The following is a 14,405-nucleotide window of genomic DNA, read 5'->3' on the forward strand; positions in this document are numbered from 1 at the left end:
ATCACCCATGCATGAAGTCAATGAACTGGCAACACCTTCATTCGTTTGTGACGTTTTGCTACGTACCTATGGTGTGTTTTCGCTGAAATATTTTTAATGGGTCAAAATCATTGATTTTAGTCCCATAAGACGCGATAATGTCTGATTCGGAAGGTAGTAATTACTCAGGGAGTGGGTCTGACGCGGGTAGTGTGGCATCCCGTCGGTCACGGAGGAGCGCCGCATCGAATCGTTCAGTGCGTTCGCGCTCGGGCTCCCGGTCGAGATCTGGCAGCCGTAGCCTGTCACGGACCCCGTCCAGAGGCTCCAGATCACGCTCTAGGTCTAAGTCTCGCTCACGATCCCGTTCTAGGTGGGTTAAATGTTAATAACGAAGCTAGCAATGATCTGTACAAAATATACAATGTATGTTTGCAAGCCAAGCTGTTGTATCAGTTTGATAACATTTGATACTATATTCACAGTGGTATGAACTTTATATGCTACGGTATTGTCGCACTAAACAGGACGTATAATTATGAGTATTGAATATTGAGTAAATTGCAACTAACCTAATAACCAGATTTAGTATCAAAATCTATCATTACCTATTATCCTTCTCTTTAAAATTATAAAATAGATCCACAATTGAACATGTACTGAAAGATATTAAAAACTCATGGAATAAAGTGACAGCTATCATTTCAACCAGAATATGAAGAATTTGTGTGAAGTAAAAGGTTTAGATCTTTACGACCATCCTCTAATTCTCGAGAATTCACCCATGATTGGATATTGAACTCACACATTATGTATCAAGTTGCTTGTGATTGCAATTTTGTTTCTTTATTGCTTAGTAAATGACTTGCCTTCATTCAATGTTTCAACAATTTGTTTTCCACTTAAATAAGCATTTAGAATTGTTATATATGTTATGGACCAAGTGATAAATTGGGCAGTATACATAATGCCCGGTCATTATGAATAATGCCCAATATGAGAGTGCAATTTGATAATAATTACTCAAACAATCAAATTGACCGGGCACTATACATATTGCCCGTAACCTTTTGGGCAAAGTAATACAAACATATTTAATTTCATTTTTTTTATTGTTATTGACATTTAACTTAAAATAAACTAAATATAACACATCCCATATCAATTGACAGAGCATAGAAGTAAGCATGCAACATGCAGTAAGCATGCAACATGCAGCAAGCATGGCTTCTGTCACGGCTCCGGCGCTGCGGGGCTCCGGCGGTCCCATGCGAGCTTATCGTCGCAGATTGTTTTCACGCTCACCACCGCAGCTTCGGCTTGCTGGCCGGCTAGGCCGGCCAGCCTCAGCCGCGGTGGCGAGCGCTTCAACTACCTGCGCCTCAGCTCGCAGGCCGCCTCGCCCCTCCGTGCCTACGCGGTTCTGAATTGCACTCTAGGGGTAGGGCAGACAAGACTACGTGGAGTCGGTTTTGCAGCGATTCGTTTTCGTCACTAAGTTCAGTTTTGAATACAATGTTTTGAATCCAAATTAAATTCTACCATAAAAAAACGAGCCAAGAAAAATACTATAATTTCCCATTAAAATAGAACATATAATTTAAAACAATAATCATAAAACATGTAGCAAGTAACAGGATTTATTTATTAGAACAAGTGCCACCCTCGCAACACATAAAATATAGCTTTATTATCAAATTGCCCAACTATCATGTAGCAATATAATAATGCCCGTGCAATGTGATAAATAATGAAGTTAAGATAGTTATTAATCACTTGGCCCGATAAAGCTAGACATTATTCATAATGCTCGGGCATTATAAATAATGCCCGAATTAATCACATGGCCCATAACATATACATTGTTACATGTACAGAACAAGAAATTTTTCTGTTATAGGAGTCGTTCAGCGGGTTCCGATGGTAGTCGCAACAAAGATGATGAAGCAAAAGAGGCATCGGGTGATGAAGAAGTTGAGGTATACATATAATTGTTGTTCTAAAGTGTAGTTTTTATGAAGGAGTAACACAAAAATTACCCTTATTACTTGTATTGTGCATCAAGTCTTGTGGTTGCAAATCTCAGGTCAGACTACAGAAAGTAATAAAACGGATGTCCTGAATAATGTTAATCAACAAATCAATAACTTCAAATAAAAACACATTTCAGAAAACCAATAAATGACATTCAAATGAATAAACCTAGTCAATATGTTCCAACATGGTCCAATCTTGATGCTAAAGTGATATGCTTGATTGCAGGATGAACAAGAACCAGAGGGTGAGGACCTTGTGGACTCAGAGGAATATGAAGAAGACGAGGAAGAAGAAAGACTGAGGAAGAAGCGCAAGAAGGACAGTCGCTATGGAGGCTTTATTATTGATGAAGCTGAGGTAAGGATGTTTACCATATAAATCAGTTATTTACTAGCCTTGGTATATGCTCATAACTTGTCTTTTGCTCCAATAAAATATAATAGTTAATATCTAAGTTCTGATAAAACAATAATGAGAAAAAAAACATTTTTACCTAGATATATTTATGCCAAAGCATATTGCACTGAAGACATGGCTGTTGGCAGACCTTATTGTAAAATTTTGTTTCTTGTTGCAATAGGTGGATGACGAGGTTGACGAAGATGATGAGTGGGAAGAGGGAGCACAAGAAATGGGTATTGTGGGCAATGAAGTTGATGAGATTGGACCTACCGCCCGAGAAATCGAGGGCAGGCGCCGAGGTACCAACCTCTGGGACTCACAGAAAGAAGAGGAGATTGAAGAATACCTTAGGAACAAATATGCTGATGAGTCAGCAGCCCTCAGACACTTTGGCGAGGGTGGCGAGGAAATGTCGGATGAAATCACGCAACAAACCCTGTTGCCTGGTATCAAGGACCCCAACTTATGGATGGTCAAATGCAGAATAGGTGAAGAAAAAGCCACTGTCCTACTCCTGATGCGAAAGTTCATTGCCTACCAGTTCTCAGAGGAACCTTTTCAAATCAAATCTGTTGTGGCACCAGAAGGTGTCAAAGGCTATATTTACATTGAAGCCTACAAGCAGACACATGTTAAAAATATCATTAATAATGTAGGTACACTTAGAATGGGTATTTGGAAGCAGGACATGGTTCCTATCAAAGAAATGACTGATGTGCTCAGAGTAGTCAAGGAACAGTCTGGGTTGAAACCAAAGCAGTGGGTCCGGTTAAAGAGAGGTCTCTACAAAGATGATATAGCTCAAGTTGATTATGTAGATCTAGCTCAAAATCAAGTGCATTTGAAGTTATTACCTAGAATAGACTATACCAGACTCAGAGGTGCACTGAGAACTGTTCAAAGTGAAAGTGAGGCAGCTAAACGGAAAAAGAAGAGACGCCCTGCTGCCAAACCTTTTGACCCTGAAGCTATCAGAGCTATTGGTGGTGAAGTTACATCTGATGGTGATTTCTTAATATTTGAAGGCAATAGATATTCCCGAAAGGGATTCTTATACAAAAACTTCACAATGTCTGCCATATTGGCAGAAGGTGTGAAGCCTACACTGACTGAATTAGAAAGGTTTGAGGAACAACCTGAAGGAATTGATATAGAATTAGCAGCACCTGCCAAAGATGATCCTACTAGCTTACACTCATTCTCAATGGGTGACAATGTGGAAGTGTGCTCTGGTGACTTAGCGAATTTACAAGCTAGGATTATCGCGATAGACGGGTCGATGATAACCGTGATGCCGAAGCACGACGCGCTGAAGGACCCGCTGGTGTTCAAGCCGAACGAGCTGCGCAAGTACTTCAAGCAGGGCGACCACGTGAAGGTGCTGGCGGGGCGCTACGAGGGCGACACCGGGCTCGTCGTGCGCGTCGAGCCGCACCGCGCCGTGCTCGTGTCCGACCTCACCATGCACGAGCTGGAGGTGCTGCCCCGCGACCTGCAGCTCTGCTCCGACATGGCCACCGGCGTCGACTCGCTCGGCCACTTCCAGTGGGGGGACATGGTGCAGCTCGACCCGCAGACCGTCGGCGTCATCGTCAGGCTCGAGAAGGAGAACTTCCATGTTCTCGGCATGCAAGGCAAAGTGATCGAATGTAAGCCACAAGCTTTGCAGAAGCGGCGTGAAAACAGATTTACTATGGCCCTTGACTCAGAACAGAATACGATTCAGAAGCGTGATATCGTGAAAGTAATCGACGGACCGCATGCCGGACGTAACGGAGAAATCAAGCATCTGTACAGAAACTTCGCGTTTCTGCAATCTCGTATGTACTTGGATAACGGCGGTATATTCGTGTGCAAGACACGGCACTTGCAGCTGGCTGGAGGTAACAAGAACTCCAACGCGTCAGCCGGTCTATCTCTGGGCTTTATGTCACCACGCATTCAGTCACCTATGCACCCGTCTGGTCGCGGCGGCATGACTCCTCGAGGACGCGGCGGACGCGGGGGTCGGGGCGGCGGGGTGACGCGTGACCGCGAGCTTATCGGACAGACCATTAAGATCACCGGCGGGCCTTACAAGGGCAACGTGGGTATTGTGAAGGACGCCACCGGCAGCACCGCTCGCGTGGAGCTGCACTCCGCCTGCCAGACCATCTCCGTGGACCGCTCGCACATCGCGGGCGCCGGCAACACGTCGCGCGACGGCGCCAGCTCCTTCTACACGCGCACCCCCGGCCGCACGCCCACGCTCGGCGCGCAGACGCCGACGTACCGCGACACCGGCATCAAGACGCCCATGCACGGCTCCGCCACGCCCATCTACGACGTGGGCGGGCGCACGCCGCACTACGGCTCGGCCACGCCGTCGCACGAGGGCGGGCGGACGCCGGCACACGGCGCGTGGGACCCGGCGGCCGCCGCCACGCCCGCGCGCCCGCACGACTTCGAGTACGGCGCGCTGGACGACGCCGACGCCGCCTACGCCGGGCCCTTCACGCCGCAGACGCCGGGCACCATGTACGGCTCGGACCACACGTACTCGCCGTACCGGCCGTCGCCGTCGCCGGCGGGCTACACGGCCGGCTACCCGGGCACGCCGTCGCCGGGCGGCTACTCGCCGCGCTCGCCGTACGCGGGCGCGGACGCGGCGCCGGACTGGCACACCACGGACCTGGAGGTGCGCGTGCGGGCGCACGAGGACTCGGCGCTGGCGGGGCAGGCGGGCGTGCTGCGGGGACTGTCGGCGGGCACGTGTGCGCTGTACCTGCCGCAGGAGGACCGCGTCGTCAACGTGCTGGCCGACCTGCTCGAGCCCGTCGTACCGCAGTCCGGAGACACCGTCAAGGTAATATACCTCATACCCTATATTTTCACTAGCTTATCACTTTATAACAACCTTATTAGTTTCTGTCGATTCATGAATCTTATAATCAAACTTACAAAATAGAAATATAAAAACATTGTCATGTTATTTTAATTCAGGTAATCGCCGGTGAGGATCGCGAGGCCGTCGGTCAGCTGATCTCCATAGAAAATCAGGAAGGCGTCGTCAAGTTCGGCACGGATGACATCAAGATCATGCAGCTGCGACACCTGTGCAAGATGAGCACCGCCTAGGCGCTTCCTTATGACGACACATAAACTAGCTTTACTTTAGGGGATACAATTTATTTTCGTTGTGACTGTAATCTTTTGACTGTTTCTAAACTATGTTAAGCTTGATTTCTGATCTAGATTATGTTTCAAAAGTATTTTCTCGCAGGTTGAATGTCATCTCTCATACCACTCATAAGTAAGTGACATTTCATAATCAAGGAATTGTTCTTTTTAAATACTGGACTCAAAAACTTACTGTTGATTATTTTCCGACACCTGTACGTACTGTACTCTTACAGTTAACTTCTATTTAAAGCATTAGTTACGAAAATGTTATATTATTTACAGAAGTATAAATAAACTTTACAAACTGCAATGTAAAAATAATTTGTTTTATTTGTCACTTATACTTCCAGCCAATATAACACGTAGATTTTGAGGGTGCTGCCCAATGTAATTTGAGGACAAAAAGCGCTTATATAAGCCTGATTTCAATAAATGAATTTGACTTCGAAAGACGTTATAGTGGAGGTCTCTTGCACTATGATGAAATCTATACTAATATTATAAAGAGGAAAACTTTGTAATGGATAAACTCAAAAATTACTGGACCGATTTGAAATATTCTTTCACCATTAGAAAGCTATATTATCTGCGGGTAACATAGGCTATATTTTAACCCGGTGCGGGCAGTAGCTCCCACGGGACGCGGGTGAAACCGCGGGAAAACTTCTAGTATTTTAATAAAGAGGAAGCAATAAATACATCTAGTAATGATTTTATTAACATTTATTCAATAAATAATACAAAATTGGTTTTCATTGCAATGCTTAAGAATTTCAAACACAAAGTTACAGTCAAACTGAGCAAACGACCTACCAACATACACTGATGTTACATCAAGATTGTTACAATTTATTTTATTACAATATGATTACATCGAAAAATATAAAGATACCGTACAGTAACACTCGAGTTCTCACATTTAAATACATCAATGGAATTTTATGTTTGTTCAGGTAACATTGATTATATTACTCAATTTATTTAAAATAGTATTATATTAAAAAGGGATGTAATTGTAAATGCTCAGCGAAATGCGGCCAGAAGTTAAAATGCTGCAACATTGTTGAGTAACACTGACTAGCCCTACCTGTCCGTAGTTTCACGCTAAACTATAACATCAGCCATGATTTACAAAACAATAAAAACTAATCAACAAATTTATAATCCGATCTAATTATGTTGACACGCACACATCTTGCTCACTACGCCTCACGTAGTTGTACAATGATAAAATTGTTACATGATATTCACAAAGTAATTAATAAGTTTTCTTATAGTTAACTACAAATAATCATGAATGTTTTATTATGCTTGTACGAATGCATCATGTGTCAACATAATCGTACTACATTAATACATTAAAACATATCATTTTGCTAACATTATGCAACACAATGAGCTCGCCTTGAACACTCATTTCTTAAATGAGTCATCATTATTATAATACAAATAAACAGATGAACAAAAATGTATTTATTGCAAAATTATTATTATTAGATTGCAAACACTATCCCCGATCCCCCTAAGTACTAATACAATTATCTTAGTCTAGCGATGTTTCGTCCCGACCACGAAACGGTTACTTTGTCTTTTAAAAACGCGTAGGAACAAAACTATGGTTTTCATGGTAGGGACAATAGCTATCTACACATGAGATGCTAGGCCAATATATCTACACGATATCCGAGGAATCCTATAATAATGACGTAAAATTTACTCCCCAATCACGCGCAGCGCATTCACCACATCAGATCTACATAATTTTAAATTTACACAAAGAATCTCATCAGAAGCGTTCGACCAGTCAAACGGTGTACTTAGTTTTTATACATTGAACGTGCCGATCATCCGTCCGCAGTCTCACAAGCGAAAATTTAGTATTACAATAATACACACTAGGATATTTAGAGGTAAAGTGAATATGTACAGAATGTTCAGGAGGCGTACATGCGCTTGATGTCCTCCTTGTACCGCTCCTGGATGTCTTTCCGCTTGATCTTGAAGGCGGCCGTCACCAGCCCCATGTCCGGCGACCACACCTCCGTCACCAGCTTCACCGCCGCCGGCACCTCGAACCGCTCCAAGCCGCCTGCGTAACGCAATACAACACATTAGTATCTCTGCCAAGCCTATAATATTAGGAAAGGAATCAAAGAATTTTATTAAGGTAAGTTATTTTTCAAAGACCCAATTTTGAGATTATAACAACTAAATTATCAATCAGCCCTCACAATTCATCTAGTCTTGCATTTAAAATAAAATTCTTGTTACAAAAAAAAACACATACATTTCCTAGCATGATCCGCCAACTCCTTCACCACAGCCTTTTCAACACTAGGGTTCTGGCACAGCTGTTCGAAGTCCATCTCCGGCAGACCAGCCCTCGCCGCCAGCTCAGCCAGGTGCTGCGGGTGAGGAACCAGCAGACACACCGTGTAACACTTGGAACTGTCGCCGTACACACAGATGTTCTCCACGATGGGACAAGTCTTGAGTTCCGCTTCCACTTTGCCGAGGGACACGTATTCGCCGGCTTGTAGTTTTACTAGGTCCTTCTTGCGATCTGTTGAACAGAAAAAAGGATTTTATAGAATAGAACTAGAGATAAATGTATGGAAAATTAGGCATCAATGAATTGAGGGCAATGACCGGGGGTTCAATAACCTTTGGCATTTGTACTGAAAACAGGTGTCTGATTATTGACATTAGCTAATATAATTAAATAGGTATCTGTGAAAATTATTACATGACAGACAAATACATATGTCTTCTTGTAAATTAAAGGCGGGACCGAAATTAAAATTAAAATGTCCGCGAAATTCTTGTAATATGGTACTGACCAATAATTTTAATGCATCCGTCGTGGTGCAGCTCGCCGATGTCTCCGGACTTGAACCAGCGCCGTCCCTCGGCGTCGATGAACTCCTCCTTGGTCTTCTCGGGGTTCTTGTAGTAGCCCTCCGCCACGCAGTCGCCGCCGATCACTATTTCACCCTGAAATAGACAGGTACAGTTATAATGTTGTAGTAGGTGGACTTTGACGTCTGTTTTTTACGTCGTTGATATCAATACAAAAAGCCAAATAAACAATTAATATTGATATACATAGTAAAGGGGAAATATTTTAAAGGTTTCAAAACTATTGGACGTTTTCTTTTTTTCATTATTGGAACGCTACATTATTTATATGTTATAGTCTGATTTTTAATTCGAGTCAGTAAAATGACAGGGACAACTGTCACTTTCACAAAAAAGGGTGACCCACTACAATAGTGATGTTCCACAATCGATCGACTTAGAAGTTTAGTCATGATTTTAGTCCTGCCAATAACAAAAAAAATATATAGCAACAGTATTTTATGTAATATTTAATAACATGTTTTCAGTTTAATTTCCGTAAATTACATATTTATGTTAATATAAAGCCAATTTGATATTAATAAAAAAAATTTAATGTATGTACAAATAAATAAATGAATGTAATCTAGACTAACTTTTAATTCTCGATTTAAAAATCTCGATTTTCCACATGACTATTTATTTGGGACCCTATTTTTTTAAAACTGTGCAACACTGGAAATGTCATTTTACTGACTCGAATTAAAAATCAGACTATACATTGTATCTGGGTACGTGCACTGGACAGTGGTTCTTATAAGACTCGGAAAAACAGCTAGCCTTGTTAACAGTGCTTGTAGTTTACTAAGCATTGATTATTGTTTGAGCACAGTTTATACATAAGACGACAGTACCTGTGGGTACGGCTTGTTGTCGACGCGGTAGCCGCCCTCATCCCAGTCGAGTAGACGAATGTCAGTGCCGGTGGTAGGTGCCCCGACCCTGCCGGTGGAGCGGTCGTGCGGGTCCATGACGGTGGCGCAGGACGTCGTCTCCGTCAGCCCGTAGCCCGCCACCACGTCGCAGCACAGGCAGATGCGGACCTACAATACATATATCATATTTATAACATAACTAAGTAGAATGACGGTATTCTTATTAAATATTGTTTAAAATGACTATGGCCTAATGTAATGTATGTACGATTACCTACACTAATTGACAGGTGAGATATTATGCTATAAATGTACAGCAAGTAAAAAGAAAGTAAAGTAACTACAAATTTTCGTTTTTTTTTCCGACTTAGTAACCTTTCGTTTTACAGGGACAATATATTGTCTCATAGTTATAGTGGTAATAGTACCTGCGCGTGTGTGTCGGGCGACAGCGGGGCGCCGCCGGAGATCATCATGCGCACCTTGCCACCCAGCAGCTGACGGATGCGGGAGAACATCTGGAAAGGAATCACACTGTTAGCAACCGTGGGTAAAGACAACCAGTAACATACTGATGATGTCATAACGCCAAAGATGGCGTACGCTTGACCAGCTGACCAATCAGACAGACGTTCGAAAATTTCAAATTCTAGTTGGTCATGGCGTCTTATTAAACTGTATATTTTCATACCAAAACATATAAATTATTTTGAATTTTTTAATTACAGCATTTATAACCTATATCTTTTTTCATAGTACAAAAATGACAATGATATTTAATGAAACAGTTATCTCACCAGTTTGTTGAGTATGGGTGTGTCGTACCCGCGTCGCATCCAGGTCTGCTTGTACGTGTAAGCCCACTTGAAGAAGGCGCTGGCGAACTCTCCGCTGCGGGACACCTTGTCCGTGATGCCCTTGCTGATGCGGTCCATTATCAACTGGAAACATAATATGTGCGTGAAATACACGTTTAAATAAGAAAACATAGTAAAAAGCCATTGAATTTCCACAAATATCTAAAAAAGTATTAAGTTCTTGGACCTAAATAACTTTGAAGGCAAAGGCAAAGGTTTTACTTCATATATTCCTATTAATTGACCTGAAATTTGGTATTCTACAATGTCTAAAATCACAATTTGTAGTTGTGATAGACTGCAGAGCTAGTTATCTTTCAGACTTGCCAGATCACAAACTTAATATACATAATTACTTCGACTTCAATAAATATGTATTAATAAGTGGGTACTCACAGGAACAGTGGTGATGCAGGTGGGTTGCAGGATGGTGGCGTCTCCCTTGGTGCCCTTCATGATCTTGCTGGACGTGTCCAACATCGTCAGCGGCGTCGAGTAGCCGATCGGGACGCCTGCAAACATTAACATAGCATTTACTTGGCAGCTCTAGAGTCTCTCTTCAATACTGATAAGTCTTATAACGTTGCTCCTCTGATTTCAGTCTTTTGATGACTCGCACATGCAGTGTTCCTACATTTTTACTGTTGCGTGGTCATTACAGCCAAAATTAAAGTTATTTGACGTAAATTACCTTCATCGTGAATAATGAGTGTATTAACTAATGTGCAATATCCATACTTCTTTAGCATAAAACCTACTCATCAAGTACACAATTAAGAGTCAAAAGCCAAGGTTACAAAACTTGTCACTCCTACAATAGTACAGTTATATTTATATGAACTGCAGCTCATATAACGAACAATAAAACGACACGCTCAGACAAACGTGGAAACGTCTCGTAAATCGTGTTTACGAGATGTTTTTGTACTTCGAGTCATAACCGAGATAAACAAATTGTCATCTTCACGGACTTTGCTTAGTGGACTTTATGTAGGTATGTACCTATATTTTTTTTTATTATATTTAAAATAATATGTAGTCAATACAGCGTCTCTATATCACAAAATTTCGATTTTTGTTACATGCTTTTTCTTTCAGTTGCTATATTCTCTAACAACAATAAACTTATACTGCATACTTTGTGTATGTATGATTATTGACTCTTCATGCGCAAAAGACTAAACCAATTTTGATAAACATTGAACATAAGAATAACATATAGGCTACTTATTATCCGAGGAGCGGGTAAAACCGCTGGCAAACATTTCGCTCGGAAGCTGGCATAGGATTTTTTACTCAGATATTACTTAGTTACATGTAAGACAGTAAGTCCAGCTCCAGCACTCACCTCCAATCATACACAAATTCTCAGCCAGCAGTTCAAAGACATGAGCCAAGGGCAGGAATCCCATGAGCACATCTCCGTCGAAGATAGGCATGGCGTCGGCGAAGGCCTTGAGCGTGGCGAGCATGTTGCGGTGCGACAGGATGACGCCCTTCGGCACGCCCGTCGAGCCCGACGTGTACATGATGATGGCTGTGTCCGAGGGAGACGGAGGGACTGGCTCTGCGAATGTGAATATGAGGAATAAGTTGGGTGTTGTTGGAAATTTAGATAGAGTTTGTCACCATGTTGGAAGGGAAAAATTGTAATCTCGACTCTTAGTTGACATCTCTTTATACCTTTAACTAAAATGAAATACTCACCAATTTTCGAGGAAGCTCCCTTCAGCACGACCTCTTTGTAACCAATGATCTTAATGCCGGGTTTATAGCCTTCCCTATCGATGGTCTTGAGCTGGTCCTCCATGTAGATGATGGTGTCGACCTTGGGCGTCTTGGCGAGGATCTTCTTGAACTTGGGCAGCAGGTCGTAGGTGGTGATGACGGTGGACACGTCGGTCTCGTTGATGCCGTGAGCGATCGCCTCGTCGCCTAGTGTCGCGTAGATTGTTACCACTGGAAGAATGAATTTGAATATTAGAATGTTTTAGAGGTCAGTGACCATTTCCGAATTCAGCTTTAGTTATGGTGTACATTTTTTGACTATATCTTTTGTTTAAATGAGTAATTTAAATGTAATTTGCGAGCTTTCATGTATTTCAATCAATAAGAACAGTCAAATTAAGATTGTTGTTGACAACGAGTACAACCTTTCTTCAATTTCCCATCGATACAAGATACTTTCTTGTGCTAAGCAGAATTTTGGGACATGGTATCAAGAAATAGTTTTCTTTCAGATGCAGCTGTTGCACCAATGTCACCATAATGGCTTGGGAATAGTTATAGCATTGCTTTTCAAGTATAGTTTTAGCCAAACTTTTATCGTCATGGTACTTGGAGATGGGGGGAAGATAGGGATGAATGCTATATGTGCACAGTCGTGCTCAGAATTAGTTACGGTCCGTCATTGTGACTTACCAGGAATGCTCTGCTTGAAGCAGCCGTGCGCGGCCAGCATCCACTCGGCGCGTGTCTCTGCGAACATGACGACGTTCTGCCTTGGCGCGCAGCCCAGCTCGCGCAGGCCGGCGCCGAACTGACGCGCCTCGCGCTCCACCTCCACGTACGTGCGCCACTCGTACGGACCCATGTTGAACTGGAGATTAAGACAAGAATAAAGTTAAAGAAAAAGACAACAACAGCATCCGTAAAGTAGATAGTAGTCCATAGTGAGTACGAGCAAATCGTCCCAACTTGGGAGAGACCCTTATCTAGCAGTGGACGTTTTTGGTTTATGACGACCATGCAAGTAACTTAGGTCTATCGTGTCTATAAATTGCGCACTGTGAGCACTTGCTTAGGGCCTACATACTCTGTTGAGGGTACTGCGAAATACAAGGTCGCCTTATTTTAAGGCGGTAGGAGTCATTTTTTGTAAAAGAAAAACTGGTTTACACTACTTTTTGAAAAACACTACAAAAACGAAAAACGTCAGCGTTTTTTTTTCATGGTGCATTTCGAGGGAAAGAGCATATGCATGTAATACTGCTGAGTCACCAACCATTTGCTGACCACCAGCGTACTCTCACGTAACCAATGTCAAAGCTATTGAAACTATATCAATCGTAGGCAATCACACTGCAAATTGATTTGATTGATTGATGGACTTCTAAGGTCAAAGAAGGCCAAAGGTCGACCATGCGTTTTGCACCTGTGAACTTTTGTGTAGCTGCCAGGCGTACCAATATGAATTAGATGGTGGAATCAGTTCTAACAAGAGCAGGGGGACGAATATTTTTCATACCATGTGCTTCCTTATTAAAAATACACCCATACTATAGTTTTAATCTGCACTCCCAGAAACATTAGATTGCATGGAAGCTCGCTAAGCCTCTCGCTATAAAATTTTCTGATGACCATCGTATTCTGTTTCTATGAAATTGTTTGACATTCAAGAAATGTCTCGAAGGTTCAAATATACGTGGAGCGTATCGTACCTTTTTGAAGACTCTTCCATTAGGCTGTGGCTCGTCCTCCTCGCTGAGCACAGTACGCGTACCGAGACAGGGCCGGTCCGCCCAGCGCGCGGCCGCGGCTCGCAGCATGCTCTCCATGGACGTGACGCCGTCGCGGATGAGCCGCAGGTGCAGGTCGCATGGCGACGACACCGAGCGCACTGTCACGCTGTTCTGTGTTGTCTGGATTATACGAGCCTGTCGACAAATGCTTGGATAAGTCATTTTGAATGGGCTGTTCAGTTTTGAAGATATTTTTGCAACACCGATCTTACGGGTACCCCAATTCTATCACGGAACGCTTATTTACTCGATATGTTCGTGCGAAAAGGTTAGCCAAAAATTTAATTTATTATAATAAACAACTTTTTGTGTTTTCATTATTGTTTCTGTAGCGGCCATCATCGCGTTGTCGTGGGCGGCGGAGAATGTTAAAACAGGTCAAACGAAAATAACAAACACAATGTTTCAGTTCGTGAATATCTGTGGTTTATGTAATGTATAACGACCAGTATTTAATGTTCAATACTGCAATACACGCTCAATGAATCTCCAAAGTCATTAATCAACTTTATGGAATTGCGAGCCTTTTTCAATTCTGGCAAAGAACCAAAACATTTTTTCTTTTTCCAGCAAATTAATTCATGATTTAATAAAAACTTAGTTGAAGCTCCGAATAATAAAATAATACGTGGTAATGCCGAAAGTTGTTGACACAACTCAGAACTTGGGCTGTT

At 42.5% G+C, this 14,405-nt stretch overlaps 2 protein-coding genes across 5 annotated transcripts in view; one reads left to right on the forward strand and one right to left on the reverse strand.

The window, feature by feature from the left end:
* Nucleotides 1–23: 23 nt before the first annotated feature.
* LOC110381577 (transcription elongation factor SPT5) lies at nucleotides 24–5,914 on the forward strand. Its single transcript, XM_021341919.3, has 5 exons — nucleotides 24–352; nucleotides 1,880–1,958; nucleotides 2,242–2,373; nucleotides 2,597–5,263; nucleotides 5,401–5,914. The coding sequence occupies exons 1-5, from the start codon at nucleotides 138–140 to the stop codon at nucleotides 5,533–5,535; spliced, it is 3,228 nt and encodes a 1,075-aa protein (XP_021197594.1). The 5' UTR covers nucleotides 24–137; the 3' UTR covers nucleotides 5,536–5,914.
* A 371-nt stretch (nucleotides 5,915–6,285) lies between these two features.
* The window catches only part of Acsl (Acyl-CoA synthetase long-chain), a 49,823-nt gene continuing 41,703 nt past the window's right edge, over nucleotides 6,286–14,405 (reverse strand). For all 4 annotated transcript variants that reach the window (XM_064035036.1, XM_064035034.1, XM_064035033.1 and 1 more), the window contains 11 exons: nucleotides 13,651–13,866; nucleotides 12,632–12,809; nucleotides 11,918–12,169; nucleotides 11,559–11,777; nucleotides 10,607–10,722; nucleotides 10,151–10,294; nucleotides 9,782–9,871; nucleotides 9,333–9,521; nucleotides 8,421–8,574; nucleotides 7,868–8,143; nucleotides 6,286–7,669 (listed from right to left, as the gene is read on the reverse strand). In XM_064035036.1, the coding sequence (XP_063891106.1) occupies nucleotides 7,515–7,669; nucleotides 7,868–8,143; nucleotides 8,421–8,574; nucleotides 9,333–9,521; nucleotides 9,782–9,871; nucleotides 10,151–10,294; nucleotides 10,607–10,722; nucleotides 11,559–11,777; nucleotides 11,918–12,169; nucleotides 12,632–12,809; nucleotides 13,651–13,866 (1,989 nt within the window). In that variant the 3' untranslated portion in view covers nucleotides 6,286–7,514. The remainder of the gene's footprint in view (nucleotides 7,670–7,867; nucleotides 8,144–8,420; nucleotides 8,575–9,332; nucleotides 9,522–9,781; nucleotides 9,872–10,150; nucleotides 10,295–10,606; nucleotides 10,723–11,558; nucleotides 11,778–11,917; nucleotides 12,170–12,631; nucleotides 12,810–13,650; nucleotides 13,867–14,405) is intronic.

The sequence above is a fragment of the Helicoverpa armigera genome, chromosome 6, assembly GCF_030705265.1.
Source record: "Helicoverpa armigera isolate CAAS_96S chromosome 6, ASM3070526v1, whole genome shotgun sequence".
NCBI lineage: Eukaryota > Metazoa > Arthropoda > Insecta > Lepidoptera > Noctuidae > Helicoverpa > Helicoverpa armigera.

What these genes read in the sequence shown, in the direction of transcription:
- LOC110381577 (XM_021341919.3), top strand. Translation starts at nt 138, where the DNA reads ATGTCTGATTCGGAAGGTAGTAATTACTCAGGGAGTGGGTCTGACGCG. An exon ending in CGGGTGATGAAGAAGTTGAG is followed by an intron (nt 1,959 to 2,241) that starts GTATACATATAA and finishes GCTTGATTGCAG; the next exon opens with GATGAACAAGAACCAGAGGG. An exon ending in AGTCCGGAGACACCGTCAAG is followed by an intron (nt 5,264 to 5,400) that starts GTAATATACCTC and finishes ATTTTAATTCAG; the next exon opens with GTAATCGCCGGTGAGGATCG.